The sequence below is a fragment of the Oryzias latipes genome, chromosome 12, assembly GCF_053564925.1.
Source record: "Oryzias latipes strain Hd-rR chromosome 12, Olatipes_Hd-rR_3.1".
Taxonomy (NCBI): domain Eukaryota; kingdom Metazoa; phylum Chordata; class Actinopteri; order Beloniformes; family Adrianichthyidae; genus Oryzias; species Oryzias latipes.
In genome coordinates, this window is record NC_136248.1 from 26265644 (window position 1) to 26282605 (window position 16962).

At 38.0% G+C, this 16962-nt stretch overlaps 1 protein-coding gene across 2 annotated transcripts in view; it reads left to right on the plus strand.

Moving 5' to 3' along the window:
• Window positions 1-16962, plus strand: part of fibcd1b (fibrinogen C domain containing 1b) — a 177350-nt gene that overhangs the window by 99545 nt on the left and 60843 nt on the right. For both annotated transcript variants that reach the window (XM_011481524.4, XM_004074532.5), the window contains one exon: window positions 9080-9216. In XM_011481524.4, coding sequence (XP_011479826.1) covers window positions 9080-9216 — 137 coding nt within the window. The remainder of the gene's footprint in view (window positions 1-9079; window positions 9217-16962) is intronic.

Consider the following 16962-nt stretch of genomic DNA (forward strand, 5'->3'; position numbering starts at 1 on the left):
TTGTTTCTTAAGTCAGTCTTAAAAAAAGATGTTGAGTTGATAATGCTTGGGTGTGAAAATTTGAAGATTCCCAAATGTGTGTGTACATAACTCAAAACCTCAAAAACCTCAAATACAAAGTGAGTAATATTTTTGTATAATAACTTCAATTCAATTCAATCCAATATTATTTGTATAGCCCAAATTCACAACAACAGTCATCTCGATGGGCTTCGTATCGGTAATTGAAAAATTGAAACATAAAATCAAAAGGATCATGAATATATAGAGTTCAATAGGAAAATACTAAAATGAATTAACTAACTGACTAAGCTAAACTGGACATCCCTGCCCCTAGACCCCCCTTCTCGGTAAGGAAAAACTCCTAAAAAAAAACGGATTCCGGAAAAAACAAAGAAACTCCAGGGGTGTCCACATGAAGGAGGGATCCTCCCCCAGGATGGACAGGCGATTTACCAGAACTCTTAGAGAAGTATTAACTGATCAAACTCTACAACTACATATTTAAAGTCCAGCAGACGAGCTTCATCCAGATAGAGTTGGAGGGACAGTCAGGGGCACTAGTCGAGCCGGAGACAGGATCCACAGCCAGGTGTAGGAGCAGGAGCAGAGACGAGGTACTCGGTCAGGTACAGAGCAGAGACGAGCCAGAGGCAGGATCCACAGCCAGGTGTAGGAGGAGTAGTAGAGGCGAGCCAGAGACGAGGTACACCGTCAGGTACAGGAGCACGGATGAGCCAACTGGAATCTTGAAGCACTCCCACTCCCCAGGAGGGGAGAGGGAAAGAGGGACAATACATGAATCCCACTGCACCAAACAGTTTGTGTGATTATTATTTTGTTAAAATGTTACTCATATATAAAGGATGAAGAAAACAATATTTTACGATTGATACTTTAATCATTGTTAGTTACTTAAAGGAAAAAAGCAATAGAGGTTTTTTTGTTGTTGATGGACTTGTTGGTCTTACTGAAGCTCTGTCCGTGGTGCTGAAATTAACCACAAGCTGTGATGGTTTTTATTTCCTTTTGTAATTATTATTATTATTTTAACAGATTTCAGTTGTTATTGAATGTTTTTATGTTTTATTTTTAAATCAGTGAGCATTCATCTGAAACAAAGCAACATTTAATGTAGCAGTAAACAATGAGCATGTTGGCACAATACAAATTCTTCAGATCTTATTGTAACATCAGTAATTGTTGTTTTTCTGAATTAATTTCTTATCATTTCCCAATGATGTCTCCTTGCTAAGGTTAATGGAAACACTGACGAAAACAAGGTTGTTTCCTAAAGCCTGGTTTATCATTAGTGAATATGAGATGCAGAGTGTTCTCTTAGATGAACATGAAATCAATTTGGCGATCTGCAAGGCTTTAATTGTTGGTTTAAAAGGTTTGCTGACATTAAGTTGAAACATTAATTCTATCAATGTGTTTGTACTTCTCATGGGAAAGAATAAATCATGACACGCTGAGGTTTCAAATCATAATCAGGGTTTAAAAAAGTATCAATTCCTGTTCTGTAGGACTCTGTTCTCAATATCTTTCAGTGAAGCTCCTGGAGACATCAGACTCATCATTATATTTTTTATATAATCCCTCAATACAATTTTAAATCAGCTTTTGAATTAATTGTGTATATAAAAGTTTAAAAAAAGAAAAATGTGCACCAATGAATCAGGAAGAAAATGACTTGCTCTTCTTATATGCATCTCTTTTATTAGTCTTTGTACAAAAAACACATTGAATGATTGAATTTGCTATATGGCATTAAGCATGTATAAAAGCACACCATATTCTGAACAAAGTCTGTACTTTCAAATTTGTATTGTATTAGAACAATGTGTTAACTTATTTAAAGTCAGTAAAAATGTTGGTTATGTTTCTTAGTCTATTAGAAGTAATACATGATCATTTATAGATGACACCACACAGCACCTTCAAGTCTACCTCTGTGACAGTTGCTGGTGAGTTAAAAATGCAAAAAACTAAAATAAAACAACCTTCATAGCCAGGCATATGCATAGCTTTAATTTCATATAAATATAAAGATAAAAATATGATTAAAAAAATAAATAACAAATGGTTCTAATAATGTCAGCACTTCATGAACACTCATCATCATAGTCATGGTACAACAGAATCTTTGTTATTTTAAAATTTTTTAAATAAAGATATGAATCACATTTGGTTAAAATGTTTAAAAGTTCTAAATATATTAAGGCAAAAGTAACTAAACTTTCTCACATAACTAAAATTCACTTTTGTCACAGAGTTTGGAATGAATTTTCTTAATTACACCAGAATTTAAAACAACAAATTATTTTAGAATAAATTCAGAAAAAATGTTTTCTATGTTAGAAAAAACATCAGTAATTCTGTAAACTGGAGAAATTCAATGTGCAAAGTGCATGCAAGTAAATCACTAGATGACCTAATATTTCAGCACCATGGACAGAGCAATGGTCATTTTCTTTCATTCCACTTTTCTAGTAAATTTAGATCCACTTAAAGAAGAATCACAAATCAAACAGTACAAAATGGATCTGTCTGTCATCGGCTGCAAACTGTTTTTTTTTTTCTTTGCATGAGTGAGCAATTTTTATTACAGTCAAGAAAGAGTCAAACTCATATGAGCAGAAGTGCTAATACAGATGATGAGTGGGCAGCTTATGACATGTTAGATGTTTTTAAATAATTCATGAAAGACACCTGCTGTCATCACTCTGCAGCTGTAGACATGCGTGTTGCTTCCTTGCTGCTTTTATAGTGGCTTTGTGTGATTTAAAGAGAGGACAGAGCAACAACTGCTACTTATATCCTTTGGTGACTCATTCAGATCAAAAACTGTTTAATTAGTTATTAAATTTAAAAAAAATTCTTGTTTAAAAGAAAAAAACTTATAGTGGAGGTATTTGAAATGAAAAAAAAATGTAATTAAAAGCACGCAGGGCATTGAATGGCCTGAAGGCGCTATCCCCCCCCACCCTCGCTGTCCACGTTTGACACACCCTCTTTCTCGCTTGGCCCTACATGGGTCTTACTCTACCCCTCTCTGCCAACCTGGTCAGAGCTCATGATGACAAATTCATAAAAAAGAAAAAGAAAAATATCGCCTTTTTTCTTTTTTCATCTCTTTATCAACCACGTTATTTATTTGTTTTCTCTTTTTTTGGTAACCTGGGGGTAATGAACAGTTCTGTGAAGTTTTTAAAATAACCTGAAAAACTAATTTTTTGCAACTGAAGTTTTTTGTTAACAGCGCCTTCATTTCTGGCATGTTGTTTTGTTCAGCTTAAGCTTAATATTTCAGTAAAAAATGTGCAAGCAACAGGGAAAGCCCTTTACGAGTTCGCCACTCTAACTCCGTTCAAAATCTATAAACTTAAAACCAATATGTTTTTCCAGGAAGCTTTTTAATGATGCTTAAAGAGTAAGGAGTTGATAGATCGAAACCCCTAAAAGGACCAACTGAGATTTTTTTTCTTGTGTTTTTTTCTTTAATTCAAGATGGCCGTCTCTTCTTGAGGTCAAAGGTCAGCAACATTTCAGGTGTGGTTGTAGACATAGCTGGTGGTGTGTTTTAAATTTTGTGAAAATTGCTCAAATTAAAGTTTTCGAGCCCCAAAAGGGGAAAATTGCCAAAATTCTCACTTTGCCACAAAGTGGTCATCAAGCCTAAGGTCCTGTGGTTATCCCATAAAAATCTGAACTTCCTTTGGATCACCTGGATATGTCTTTTGGTTTTGTTAGTGAATTTTTACTTTGTTTTTTTTTGTTTTTTCAGCCCGAAAAGAGACTTTGGCCCCATTTGTCTTTTTGACAATTTATACCACCCTGATGTCATCATTTTTTTTTGGTGGGGGTCATTGTGTTCGGGTACTAGGTGGGTGCAAATTTTGAGTGTGTGGTGGGGGCAAAATTTTCACTGTAATGTGCAGTAAGACAGAAGAACTGCAAAAACAATGTGGTCATTGAAGTCCGGCACTGCTGCAGCATATGATAAGAAAACCTTCCGGATCGTTGTAGCAATCTGGGTTCCCGTGGTCATTCACGGTATTCCTGAAAGACTAATTTTGTTGCAAAAAAAAAAAAAAAAGAAATCCTATTCCATAAGTAAAGAAAGGGGAAAGGTTTGATAAAACATGCTATGGTTATCCAAATCCATGCGTGAAATATTGTGTCACGGATTCATGCAGATTCAAAAAACCTGTTTCCACCCTTTGAACCCTGTAACGCAAATCAGCCCTTTATCAAACTGCATCTGTCTCTCAATTGATTCTGAGCCAAAATCATGCATGTAAGACCTGACATGACCCAAATAGAGACTCAGAGCAGCATGCAGGGACGTGAATAAAAAAGCAAAGGCTTAGAATATTTTTTGCAGACCCAACAGCGCAAAGTAATGAAGGATAAAACCTCACATTTACACACAGATTGTCCCAGCTGGATACTCCGTAGCATTATCCCTTCTTCTGCTGGCTGAAATGTGGATTGTAATTTTGCAGATACTCTTGTTTATTGTGTTGTTCAGCCTCTTTAACATCATTTTATCTCTTGCTGCTTTTGTGAGGAAACACACATACCAGCGCTCTATCCACTGACTTCTGTGAGCCTCTCACTTCATGCACCTGCAGCCACCAGGAGCCAAAATCAGAAGATGACAGTCAAGCCACGCTTTAAAGAACAAATACGCAAACAGATGCTGCATTATCTTTGTCAATCTGTGAAATGCATCACTCTGCAGGTTTCTCTGCTTCTGTGAGGATGATCTGCAGAAAGACTGCCAGCAGCAAGTCAGTGAGTGCAGTCGTGATTTTTTTTAACAGAAAAAAAAAAAGAAAGTTTAAGAAATAAAAACTGCAATGTTGCGATGATCAACAATAGTCACAGAAGAAGGTTGATGCGTGTACCTTCCAACTTGGACAACTTGTACAGATGAGGTACCTGAATGGACACAAAAGTTTCATGGACTGCCGTCCTTTTCTATGGTGCAAGTGAATATTTGAACAACTCGCCTCCACACTGTCTGCTTTCAGTTCTCCTAAGAGTATGTCAAGTTTTCAAAGTTGCATCAACACTACTTGATAGCAGCAAAATTCTTCTGCAATGCATGGCTTCTCACTCAGGTGAAACCTTGAGAGTAGTTGTGCTTTTCTTGAGCTTGTGGGTTGCTGTTGTAGGTTCTATGCCACACCTACAAGCTTTTTCCAACTGCATTTTTTTATCTGCCTTTTTTTCAAAGGCAATTTTATGCTCAATCATCAGAAAAAGGCCAAAATCCCAAGAACAGTCGTCATAATGGGTGTTGTACCAGTAATTGTAAAGTAAACAGAAAATCATAAGGATCATGAAGACAAAGAATTCAATATTTAACTATTTATATAAATGGTGGATTGGAATAATTTCAAGTAAGCTTTATTTGTAAAGAAGTGTCTTTCAAGCATCACAGCTCAAAGAGCATTACAAGCAAAAACAAACAAAATACAAAAAAGGGAAAAAAATAAAACCAACCCACCCCTTTGCCCCCCCCCCCGATCCATTCACATATCCACATAAGCCAATACACATTATTTACAGGCATAAAAATGTATAAATTGATATAATTATAAAAGAAATGGCTGACAATACTTTCCCCCTTTTTTTTTTTCTAGGACAGTTTTTCATTATCATAAATCTACAGCTGGAAGTTTTTTTATCTCTCTGGGACCTACCAGAGTTTCAGCTTTTTACTATACAAATGCTCTATTTACAAATTGAGATGTTGCGGGTCTTATTAAGAAGATGATCTTAAAGGAATTTGCTGGTATGTTGCACCACATAAACGTGATTTTGGAGTCGACGATAAATAACAGAAGTGCTGTTTTTAGACATGGCAGAGACTAAAGTGGGTCCAGGCTTTAGACTTCTTTTATTATCCTGTCAGTGCTGTGTTTCTATTGGCCCATCCACAATGACAAGTTTGATTCATGCATGTTTATTGGTTTGGATAGTCCTCTTCTTTTGGCAAGTGTGAAAGTTCACATGAACTCTGGTGCGGACCAAAGATGGTCCCCTCAAGAGCGAGGATGTTGATTCACCTCAGGGTGAATTAAAGTGCAGAAATGAAGAAAGGTAGTAAATAATGTCAGAGAGGATAAAAATAACTGATCACAGTGATTGATTTTTCTTTTTCTTTTTTGATCTTCGTTTTTTCTTGTAGTTCTAAGATAAATCATGTATTATTATTCACATCACTTTGTGTTAACTCAGTATGAGAAATGCTTTATAAATAAAGTTTGATATGATTTAATTTGATGCAAAAATAAATTGTAGGAAATGTAAAGAGGAGGTATGGATTTTCCTCTTCTTGCCTTTTTCCCCATCTTCATTAGGCAATCCCCCTTAAGTGAGCATCATTCCAAAGGTTGTGTTTCAGGCAGTTTTTTCTTTTTTTTCTTCTCTTTTCTGTCTTTGGTTTGCTTTGATCGTGTTTGAAAGCAAACCAATTCAAATGAAGGTTTAAAAATACTTAGTATTCTCTGCCATTTGAACTGAGCCTTTATGTGGAACTGCTCTAGTGTACAAGCATGTTTAGCACTGAGCTGCTTGGTCCACACCAGTTATCATGGTTCCATTGGTTTGGTCGGTGTAAAAACCAATCTGATCCTTGGTTTAAACTTCAAAAATTCTGTCCAGCTAAAAATGAGGGTTCTTGTTGAGTACCATACTATTTAGTAGGCTGAAAAGGGGACATGGCACAGCTGTAGGTGTGCAGTTTAAGGAACATGACTGGAATGTGAACATGATACATGGTGTGTATCAGTTTCTTCACCTTGACTCATTTATTTATGTTTCATCTGGTCGAGGTTGTTTAGGGTAACAAAGCCTCAATCTGAGTCACTATTCAATCTGCATGGCATTTTTTAGCAGCTTAATAAAGCTGCAATAACTTCTGCAATACTGTCTAATCAAGCCAAAACTATCCTTATATCCTGGAGTGAAAGTGCTCTTGTTTTTGGTTTGTAAACTTTTCTTTTTACTATACAATTCCCAACCAAGAAGCCATAAAGTAGGCCATCCATCCATCCATCCATCCATCCATCCATCCATCCATCCATCAGGATTTTATCCCTACCAGAGTTTCAGCTTTTTACTATTCAAATGCTCTATTTACAAATTCTATTCATCTTCAGAACCGGCTTTATCCCATTCGGGGTCTTAGGGCTCCTGGAGCCAACCCAGCTATTGTTGGATGAAGGCAGAGATACAGAAAAAAATGAAAATTGCCTATACTTACATTCCATATGTTTGCTATTGACAAACTAATTTTTGTGCTCAAATAAAAGAAGTTGGACATTCGAACAGTGTTATGTAAAATGTAACAAATCCTTTTTGATTTTTTTAACACATTTGCAAACAATCATTCTTGTCTTTGGCTTTAAACACAAGATTAGACAGTTTAAAACAAAAGTAAATGTTGGTTTTAACAAGCTTAAAGTGCGATGAACTGCTATTATGGTTCCCGTATTTAAATCCAAATGGTTTGGGTCATGACATTTCTGCCTGGATGGCGGATGGACCCAAATGCACAGCTTTGAAAGAATTTAAATATTTCAATGCATCATATTTGATTATAAGAAATAGAAGTAGAAAACATGAGGAAATCCCCAGGAAAATAAACAAACTAAATCAAGAGGAAAGGGAAAATTAACATAAAATTACAGCCAAACAGAATAAAACAAACAATGACACATTCGGATCTAAAACCGCTGCTGGGAAAAAATGACTCAGAACAGAGAGCTGATTAAATAAACACATTTTATTCACTGAAGATAAAAACAAATAACAAGCAGATGTTGGCTTTAATTTGGATCCAAGTGAGAACATTTACAGGAAGTACATTAAAAAAATAAAACAGGAAGTTAAATATACATATTTTTAAAACAAAAGCTTTATTTAACAAATGTATTTCTTTAGTAAATTATTTATTTACTTACTTACCTATTTTGTAAATGTCATAAACTGGCTGTACTGGTGATCAACTCCAGTACCACTGTTTATAATGTTTGCTTGAAGTCTATGCAATTTAGTCACAAAAATCGTCTTCAGACGTGCAAATGAATAATTTCAGATTTTATTCTGGAAATGCAACGTTTAATGAAGCAAGAGCAGACCTGTAATATCTCCCCAATCAGTGAAGAAAGAACATCATCACTGCTACAGGAGTCTTCAAACTAAAAGCTCTGGTGAACTAAAGTCAAAATGATGAAATATTGATTTCAGACACTTATTTCTAATATCTTCGGGAACCTGGCATATTACGTCTCCTGCAATAAGGAGGAGGAGTGGGAGATGTTACAATTTAGTGTGAAGATGATGAAAGCTTATTGGAGCAAATTACCTGAGACTTAACACCAATGAACAGAAAAGCTTCAGGAGATGGGCAAACATTTCCCACCATGTAGAGACTCTCCCAAAAAAAGTCTTATATTGGCCTTTTCAGGAACTCTCTGAGCTGTTTTAAATTCAGCGGTTTGACCCTTTGAAGGCTGCATGCATAATCTATAACACTGCCCTCATCACAGAGTTCCTTTCTTGCTTGGCGGGGAATAGGTTTAGCCTCCCCTGGGTGAGACGGGTTTCTTCGCTGCAGACAAGAGTGCCACTGTTCTGCTGTGCTCCGGCGTACACGCTCTGCCTGTCACCGTCTTCTTTTGACTATGTCTTGAAACCTTTTTTTATTTATTTATGTTTTTTTTTTTCTGTCTGCTCTCGTGTTCTGTGCTGTGAATGTATATCTGCTTCTCCTCGCCTCTTTTCTTGGATTATTTCAAGTGTTACTTACACATTTGCTGCATTCATTGCCACTTTATGAATTTTTTTCCTAGTAAATTCTTAGACTTCATCTAATACAGGAGGGTTTTGTTTAGAGTAAGCGAGAAAGGATTCTGCACATTCTTTCCTTTTACAAGCCTCAAGGGGACTGGTTGGCAAACGGAGGCCGGCGTTAGAGAACTGCCCACTTTTCCTTTGAGATTACGTTTCATGCGAGATCTGATTTGTTTAGTGTCCCCTTGCTTTCTCTTTTGCCCAGGCTCCCGCCCCCGCGACTGTGGTGATCTGTACGCCAGTGGTCAGAGAGAAGATGGCATCTACTCCGTGTTTCCGCTGCACCACCCCACAGGCTTCCAGGTCTACTGTGACATGACCACCGAAGGAGGAGGCTGGACGGTGAGGCAGATCCCCAAAGCTGAAACATTAACTCTGCATTTATTCTAATAGCAGAGTGTGAAAAAAGAGCATTTCTAAAAAAGTTTGAAGCTGCCCTGACCTACCTGCAAAATAATTCTTTCAAATTTTTCAGTTCAAATTGTTGAATACTTTTTTTTTTCTATTGACCTGTTTCAATCAGTACACTTATTTTGGATGAAAGAATAAGGAGAAAAACAGAAACTGCTTAAAAACTGCTATTATGATGGAAATACAGAATAGCTGTCATTTTATTTGAGACTTTCAATGGGTAAATTGTTGAGTGGGAAACAAAAATGGGGAAAAAACAGAACAAAGACGCAGCAAGACATGCAATAAATCACAACGTATCTTTTCGTGTGGTGGAGAAAAAAAGCTGTTGTTATGGCGACGGAACCTATAGTTGACTGTAATTTAAATCGTCTGCTGATGCTTAGATCTCTTCTCAAATTATACTTTATTGCAGGAGAGCAAAAGAAAAGTGCATTAGGTAAACCTTTTTTTATTGATGTTTTTTAACAGCATATTTTCATTGTTCTTATAATAACACATTTTTCTTTGGTTTTGTAACAAATATTGGAACTTTTTTTGCGATTGTGTACTTGTTCCCCAGCTTGGACTTGTTAAGGTTGAACATAAAACCAAATTCACAAGGAAAACATTACTATGGGGCACAATAGCAAGTCTGCTCAAAAGCGGTAATTCACATCCAAAGCATCGGAGTATTAGCTTCTTGTCGTCCGTGGTGCAGTTTTCACAAAGGTTCTTCATGCATTTGCGCAATATTTACATCACTGTCATGTTTTTAGAAACTTTTATTTTGAAAGGGTAGTGTAAATTTAATATTATTAGGCAGGAGAAGCCCATTTCTTTTGATTGCGGCATTGACCTTATATTAGAACTGGACCCCCCAACCACACACACACACACACACACATTCCTCCAAACAGGAAGTATTCGCTGGATCCAAGACGCCAAACTCCCATAGAATTCTATTGAGAAATAAACAACTATCACACAAACGCTGCTTGAAAATGCAGCTTATGTGCAGCTCAAACTGAAAGGCCTTTCTACAGCAGGGCGCATGTTCACGAGTGCCAAGGAACAGAAGCAAAGAAGTACTCATTCTGACAAATGTGTTTTGCTTTCTTTTGACTTAAAAATCTAGGGCATATTATTTTTTTTATGAAACAATTTCTGAATTAAAGAAAGTGCTTTTTTTTTGATGGTGTGAGTCATTGTGACAGACAAGGTCCTAACCCTCTATCATGAAGTAAAAGAGGGCTGTCAAAGTGACAGATTGCATGATAGCATAACAGAAAAGAGTTACTTGCGGGTCTGGGAACGGTTGGGTAAGTGCGCTTAGGTGTCCCTATAAGAGCTAATGTTTGCAAAAACAGCTTTTGAGAGCTTGGTGCTTTCCTGCTGGTCTCCTCCCTGTTTCAGAAGATGCACCTGTGTTAAGTAGTCAGCCTTAAAGGATTTACGTAGCTTCTCAGATTGAGGTGATAACATAGTAGTTACTGATCCAGCCTGGTGTGTTGAGCCGCTTGCATTAATCTTTAAGCCTCATTAGGAGATCAGAGTTGTGTGGCTGAACAGGGACAGGTAGCAAGATTCCTGGCCAGTTCAGTGGATTAACATCTTCGGTTAAATAAGGAATGAGCCATATGTGGCCTCCTCGTTAGCAAGCTTGACGCTGTTGTGGACACAATGGGTCCTGAACAGGTCACATAAAAAGATGGAGTTTAGGGCAAAGCAAGATGCCAAGGATGTAAAGTTAGGACTAAATGACAATATCCCAATAAGAAAGAAGGAAAGAAACCTAAAGAGGAGCATTTACTTTACCGTACTCTTTTCCAGTCAAAAATGCAGTACTTTAAATAATATCTAAAATCTAACTTGTATTTTGTCCATTTTCCTTTAAAAAAAATCATTAAGAATCATTAGAGATAATTATAACACATTTTGAAACTAGAAGAAGAAATGCATTTTCATTTATGAACTGCAACAGTTTTTTCTGTCCGGTTGTAAGGCTACACATTCAATACATGCACGGCTGACTTGGGTAGACCTTAATATCTTCTCCGTAGTATTGGAAAAAGTGGCTAAGGAGAGCAAGGGAACCGGGTTATTCTTGGTGAGACAGCTGTCCCTGCCATAACCCGGTGACTGTGGCAGAAACATCGAACAAAAAAAACACTTCAATAAAAAGGAGGATTAAAACCATAAAGCAAGGGTCTCCAAACTTGTTGCATATAAGGCCAAATTTTGGTGAGGTAAACTATTTTGATAAACTTAATGCAAAATATCGATTTCATGAACATGTTACAAGGGCATACTTTAGCAAACATTCTTACATTTTTCACAACATTTATTTCTGGTTAGCTTGTCTTGTCTGATAGTCCCTCTTTTTTTTTTTTTTTAACTTGTCCTGTCCAACAGCTGGGCAGGCAGATGAGCACTGAGGGCCTCTTGTGTTGAACATATTTTACTTTAACGAGAGGGGTTATGAATCTTCTGACAAACCAGAGGTATGTCTGAATAAACCCCTTTTGTAATTGAGGCCAAACTTTTTTAATTTCAATCCTGTTTGAAAATCTTTGGTGTTGGACCGGACGGAAAAGGAAAGGAGGGAACAAGAGAGAGGGATGTTAGAGGGGGGGGGGGGGGGGGGGGGGGTAGGAGGGCGATAATAAAGGGGGGGGGGGACCATGAAGCAGCATAAAGCAACAAGTTTACTGGTTGTTTATCATCACGGTAAGGTTCAAATGTAGTTCAAAAAGGGCGGGGCCTGTCCACACACACACTCAAATGTTATCAACACACCTGCTATCTGCAAAAATGTCCACATGTCAACATGTACACAAAACAGATAGTGTTCACACACGCATATTTATCCCTTTAAACCAACTAGTGTGAGATTTTTCATTCAATCACGCAAACTATTAGTGCAAAAGTGAGGTCTGATAGTCCCTCTTGCTATTGAACACCTTGACAACAGTCACGGTCTCTTGGCATATTAGTCAGACACAGTTGTTTTAAAATTTACAGTAAAAGTATGTCTTTCTTTTTTTTCTTTCTAACTTGTTCTGTAAAGTAGTTAATCAAACAGATAAGTGCTGGAGTGCTCTTTTGTTGGGCAGAATTAAATGTTAAAATAGGGAGTTAAGAATCTTCTAACACACGAGGTGTTGATTTGTATAAACCCCTTCAGTATTTTAGGGCTAAATCTTAATTAAGTTAATAATGTTTGTGTACATTTCTTGTTAGATCAGAGGGAAAAGAGGAGAAAAGGAAAGGAGAAAATATACAAATTTCCACTTGTTCTAGAAGCAGTGGCCCTCACTGTCAACATTCTTCTTTCATCTATGACTGACATTTTGAGTAACCGGGATAGGCTCCGGCAGCCCCGTGACCCCACAAGGAAAAAAACTGGTTTAGAAGACGAATGAATGAATGAATGAATGAATGAATGAATGAATGAATGAATGAATGAATGAATGAATGAATGAATGAATGAATGAATGAATGACATTTTAGAAATGAGCTCAAAAGTGTCTTAAAGGGCATGCACGACTGTGTTGCCACAAGTTTACAAAGTCTGAAAGCATAATTTAGCCAACCACCATGAAGAGATAGTACAGTTTTTGGAAGGAGCTGGGGGTCCCATTATGTTGATTTTATGAAAAATACCTGCGGGCCAGTGGAAATTTGAATGTGGGCCGCATTTTGCCCACATGCCGGACTTTGGACATGCCTTCCCTGCAATAAAGCTTGGGAAAATTTGAAAAAAAAAAAAGACATAAAACCCACGACTGTAAAATCCCTCACTCCAAAAAGAAACACAAACAACTTTTATTTTATTCATCAAAGTTAGGAGGAAACAGTAGATGACATAAACATTACCTAACTTAATGAGTTTGCTTAATGGATTTCTATCGGTTTGTGGCAAAACTGTACACGCTCAACACTGGGAGTCTTTTTTCTATGTCTGCTCATGTAACAGAGGGGAAATATAAAATTGCTGAATGTTACTGCGGCAGACCGTTCAAGGGTGTGCGACCTTTCCCCACATAACCTGCCCACAGCTCTAATGGCACAAAATATCCTAAAGGATATGTCCAACACTGCTTGTGATGATGCGACCGCTGCAGTAGGCTGCACACAAAATGCACTGCAGTGCGTGCCGTTCCTATTCATCGGAGCTACAGGAAGACAGTTTTCATTAAAGTACAGAAACATAAACAAACGTCTGAATAAAGAAATGACTCATTGTGAACAATTACAGCCTGAATCCACGTTCTACTCTAAAATTTTCATTTTTCCTGCCGAACAAAACATTTGGAGATAAGACACGAAGACTGAAACATCCGTGGTGAATTTGCTTTATCTTTCAAACCAATAAGCCACCAGATTAAATATTGAAGAACCCTTGAACCACAGAGATGCAGAAAGTCATATAACGTACCCTTTGAATTGCTCAAAAGGCACTCTGAGCCTCTAAAGGCCTGATAGAACATGTACCAAATCGTACATTCAATCTCAAACTTTTACATTTCAGTTCTTAGCTGAATTGAATATTTGAAAGTGATTGCTGTGGTTCTGATAAAAGCACTATTTGATAATGCAGACCTACACTGCACTCTGATATATCTCCTCCTTTCTATTATTAATGGCATGGTCATTTTTAGTCTATTCCTTTTAACAAATAAAATAGTAATAATAGAAGACATTACCCTGAGCCGTAAGGCTGTATTTAAATGGTGTTTCAAATCCTACATGCACTGCACTTGCCCATAGAACTGCTCAGTAAGAGCTTGTACTGTATGTCTGTTCTGCTTTTAGTTTATTTACCCGGGATCAGCACATCCAGGACGACACATTTCATTCCTTCAAGTGTTCAATGGAGATATTGATGCTGGGTGTGGAATGATGTTTTACTCTTATTTAAAGGTAGAAAAACGCGTGTTTTTCCCTCTGCTGGAAGGGGTGTGGAGTCTAGTAATGGCAGGTCTTTTCTTTTATGTCCTATCTGCCATCATTTCTCCCACCGCTGTGGTCCGACGGTCTCTAGAGCCTGAGTTATGGCAGCAGAGAAATACAGACCAATTTCCTCTGACAACCATTCACATCAAACTGCAATAATGTATCTATTCCTTTTCACTATATATTTCCCTCCGTCCTTCTGCAATTTTTCATTTTCCTCAAGTTTGGGAAACATTCTGCTCCTATTTAAACATCAAATATTTTTATGATTTTGTTATTGAAGCTTAATGCTGATTTTTATGTATTTTACTTTTTTAAGCAGACTATCTATAGATTTGCAGTCCCTGAGTTGTCATAGAAACTCAAAACTCCTATCAAGACCGGTCTGACAAGTGTGGCACATGTGCTGTTTTTTTAGAGCCAGACAGAGTCCGCAGCAAGCTGTCTGATGTCACTGTGGTGGTCTCCGAGGCTCTGATTAGTGGTTTAGTACTGTGTACTCCTCCTGATGACTGAAGAACCTCTTGGTCGATGGAATTCTATCTTTATTAATACTCAATCAGTTTTTTTCAGCTCCCTGTTGACAGACTCATCTCACTGCTGTTTTCAAAGTCACTTTTAGTACTTTAAAGGAAGCAGGAAGAAGGAGAACAGTTTGATTTATGAGACGTTGAATTTTGGGTAATTCTTTGTGTACACACTGAGACAAGAAACTAATACAATTCTTAGATAAACTATTTTCTCACCTTTTCTATTGTGATTGCTAATTAAAGCTAGTCTAAATTGAACACACTTTCGGGCCTAATCTGACCTACTTTTGGCAAATACAAGCACCCGCCACTTTATTAGGCAACTGCTGGTAAGCGCAAACATCTGATCAGCCAATCACATGGCAGCAACTCAAAGCATTTAGCTATGTAGACATGGTCAAGACGATCTGCTGCAGTTCAGCTGAGCATCAGAATGAGGAAGAAAGATGATCTAACTGACTTTAAACGTGGCATGGTTGTTGGTGCCAGACGGGCTGGTCTGTGTATTTCAGAAACTGCTATCTACTGGGATTTTCCCCCGCAACCACCTCTGGGTTTTACAGTGAACAACACTTCTGTGGGCTAAGGAGAATGCCTCGACTGGTTCCATCTGATAGAAAGGCAACAGTAATTTAAATAACCACTGGTTACAACCAAGGTTTGTAGAAGAGCATATCTGAACAAACAGCACGTCCAACCTTGAGGCAGATGGGCTACAGCTGCAAACGACCACAACGGGTGCCACTCCTGTCAACTAAGAAGAGGAAACTGTGACTACAGTTCACATAGACTCACCAACATTGGGGAATAGAAGATTGGGAAAATGTTGCCTGGTCTGATGAGTTTCCATTTCTGCTGCCACATTAGAAGGATAGGGTCAGAATTTTGCGTCAACAACAGGAAAGCATGGACCTGTCCTGCCTTTTATCAACAGTTCAGGCTGGTGGTGTAATGGTCAAGGTTACATTTTCTTGGCACACTTTCGGTCTTTTCGCACCAATTAAGCGTGGTTACAATGCCACAGCCTACTGTTGCTGACCATGTCCATCCCTTTATGATCACACTGATCTATCTTTGGATGGCTACTTCCATCAGGATAAAGCGCCATGTCATAAAGCTGGAATCTTCTTAGACTGGTATCTTGAACATGATGATGAGATTACTGGACTCAAATTGCCTTCACAATCACTAGATCTCAATGGAGCACCTTTGGGATGTGATGGAAGGGGAGATTGGGATTATGGATTTGCAGCCAACAAATCTGCAGCAACTGCATGATGCCATCATGTCAATATGCATCAAACTCTCTGAGGAATGTTTCCAGTACCTTTTTGAAGCTATGCCACCTAGGATTAAAGCAGTTCTGGTTACTCACAAGGTCTACCTAATACAGTGGCCAGTGAGTGTTTGTCCCAGTTAAAGAACCAGAAAAATGTTACAAATCAAACATAACCCAGAAAGGAGCGAAGTAGGCTTAATGCACATTAGTTTTGTGTCCAAACCAAAGCACATTTATAAAAATATATTGAGCTGGGAAGGAGTTCACTGAGTAACCACCAGGGGGCTCATTCCCTGACCAAGTCAATCCCTGACAGATAAATCCTTAGCTTGACAATTTATTAAAATCGTTTCAACATCTGTTATAAATAAAATAAACTATTCATTTTTTCATATCTCTCTCCTATGTGTCTGGGGTCTGGTATGAAGCCTCTTCATGGTTGAATGTGGCTGTAACCCTCACCAGGAGGGCCTTCAGGAATGTTGACCTTCACCCTAGCCGCCCCTACCATGTTTCCATGATCTTCATTGTTCATTCTTAACCCACAGGTCACGGCCTTAGAAAGTGATCGGTTGATTAAGAGCTCTGTCTTCCGACTCAGTTCCCTCTTGACCACAATGGACCGGTCCAAAGTCTGCACCACTGCAGATGCTGCTCCAACCTGCCAGTCAAGAACAAAATTGACTAATCTAATGCTCACAAGGCCAGGAATAATCCTAATCACAAACAGATGCAATATTTACATTTAGCACGTGAGTGAGTGAGTCAGGGGGTAACAGACAGGCAGACTGTTTGCCGATAGTCTTTCGTTTGCTCTTGTTTGCTGCTGCCCCTCCGTTTGGAGCACATCTGTCTTTCTGATGGGATTATAAAACGTTCCCCGGCAGATGTTTGGAGCCCTCTTTGAAGATAGCTAATGTGCAATCTACC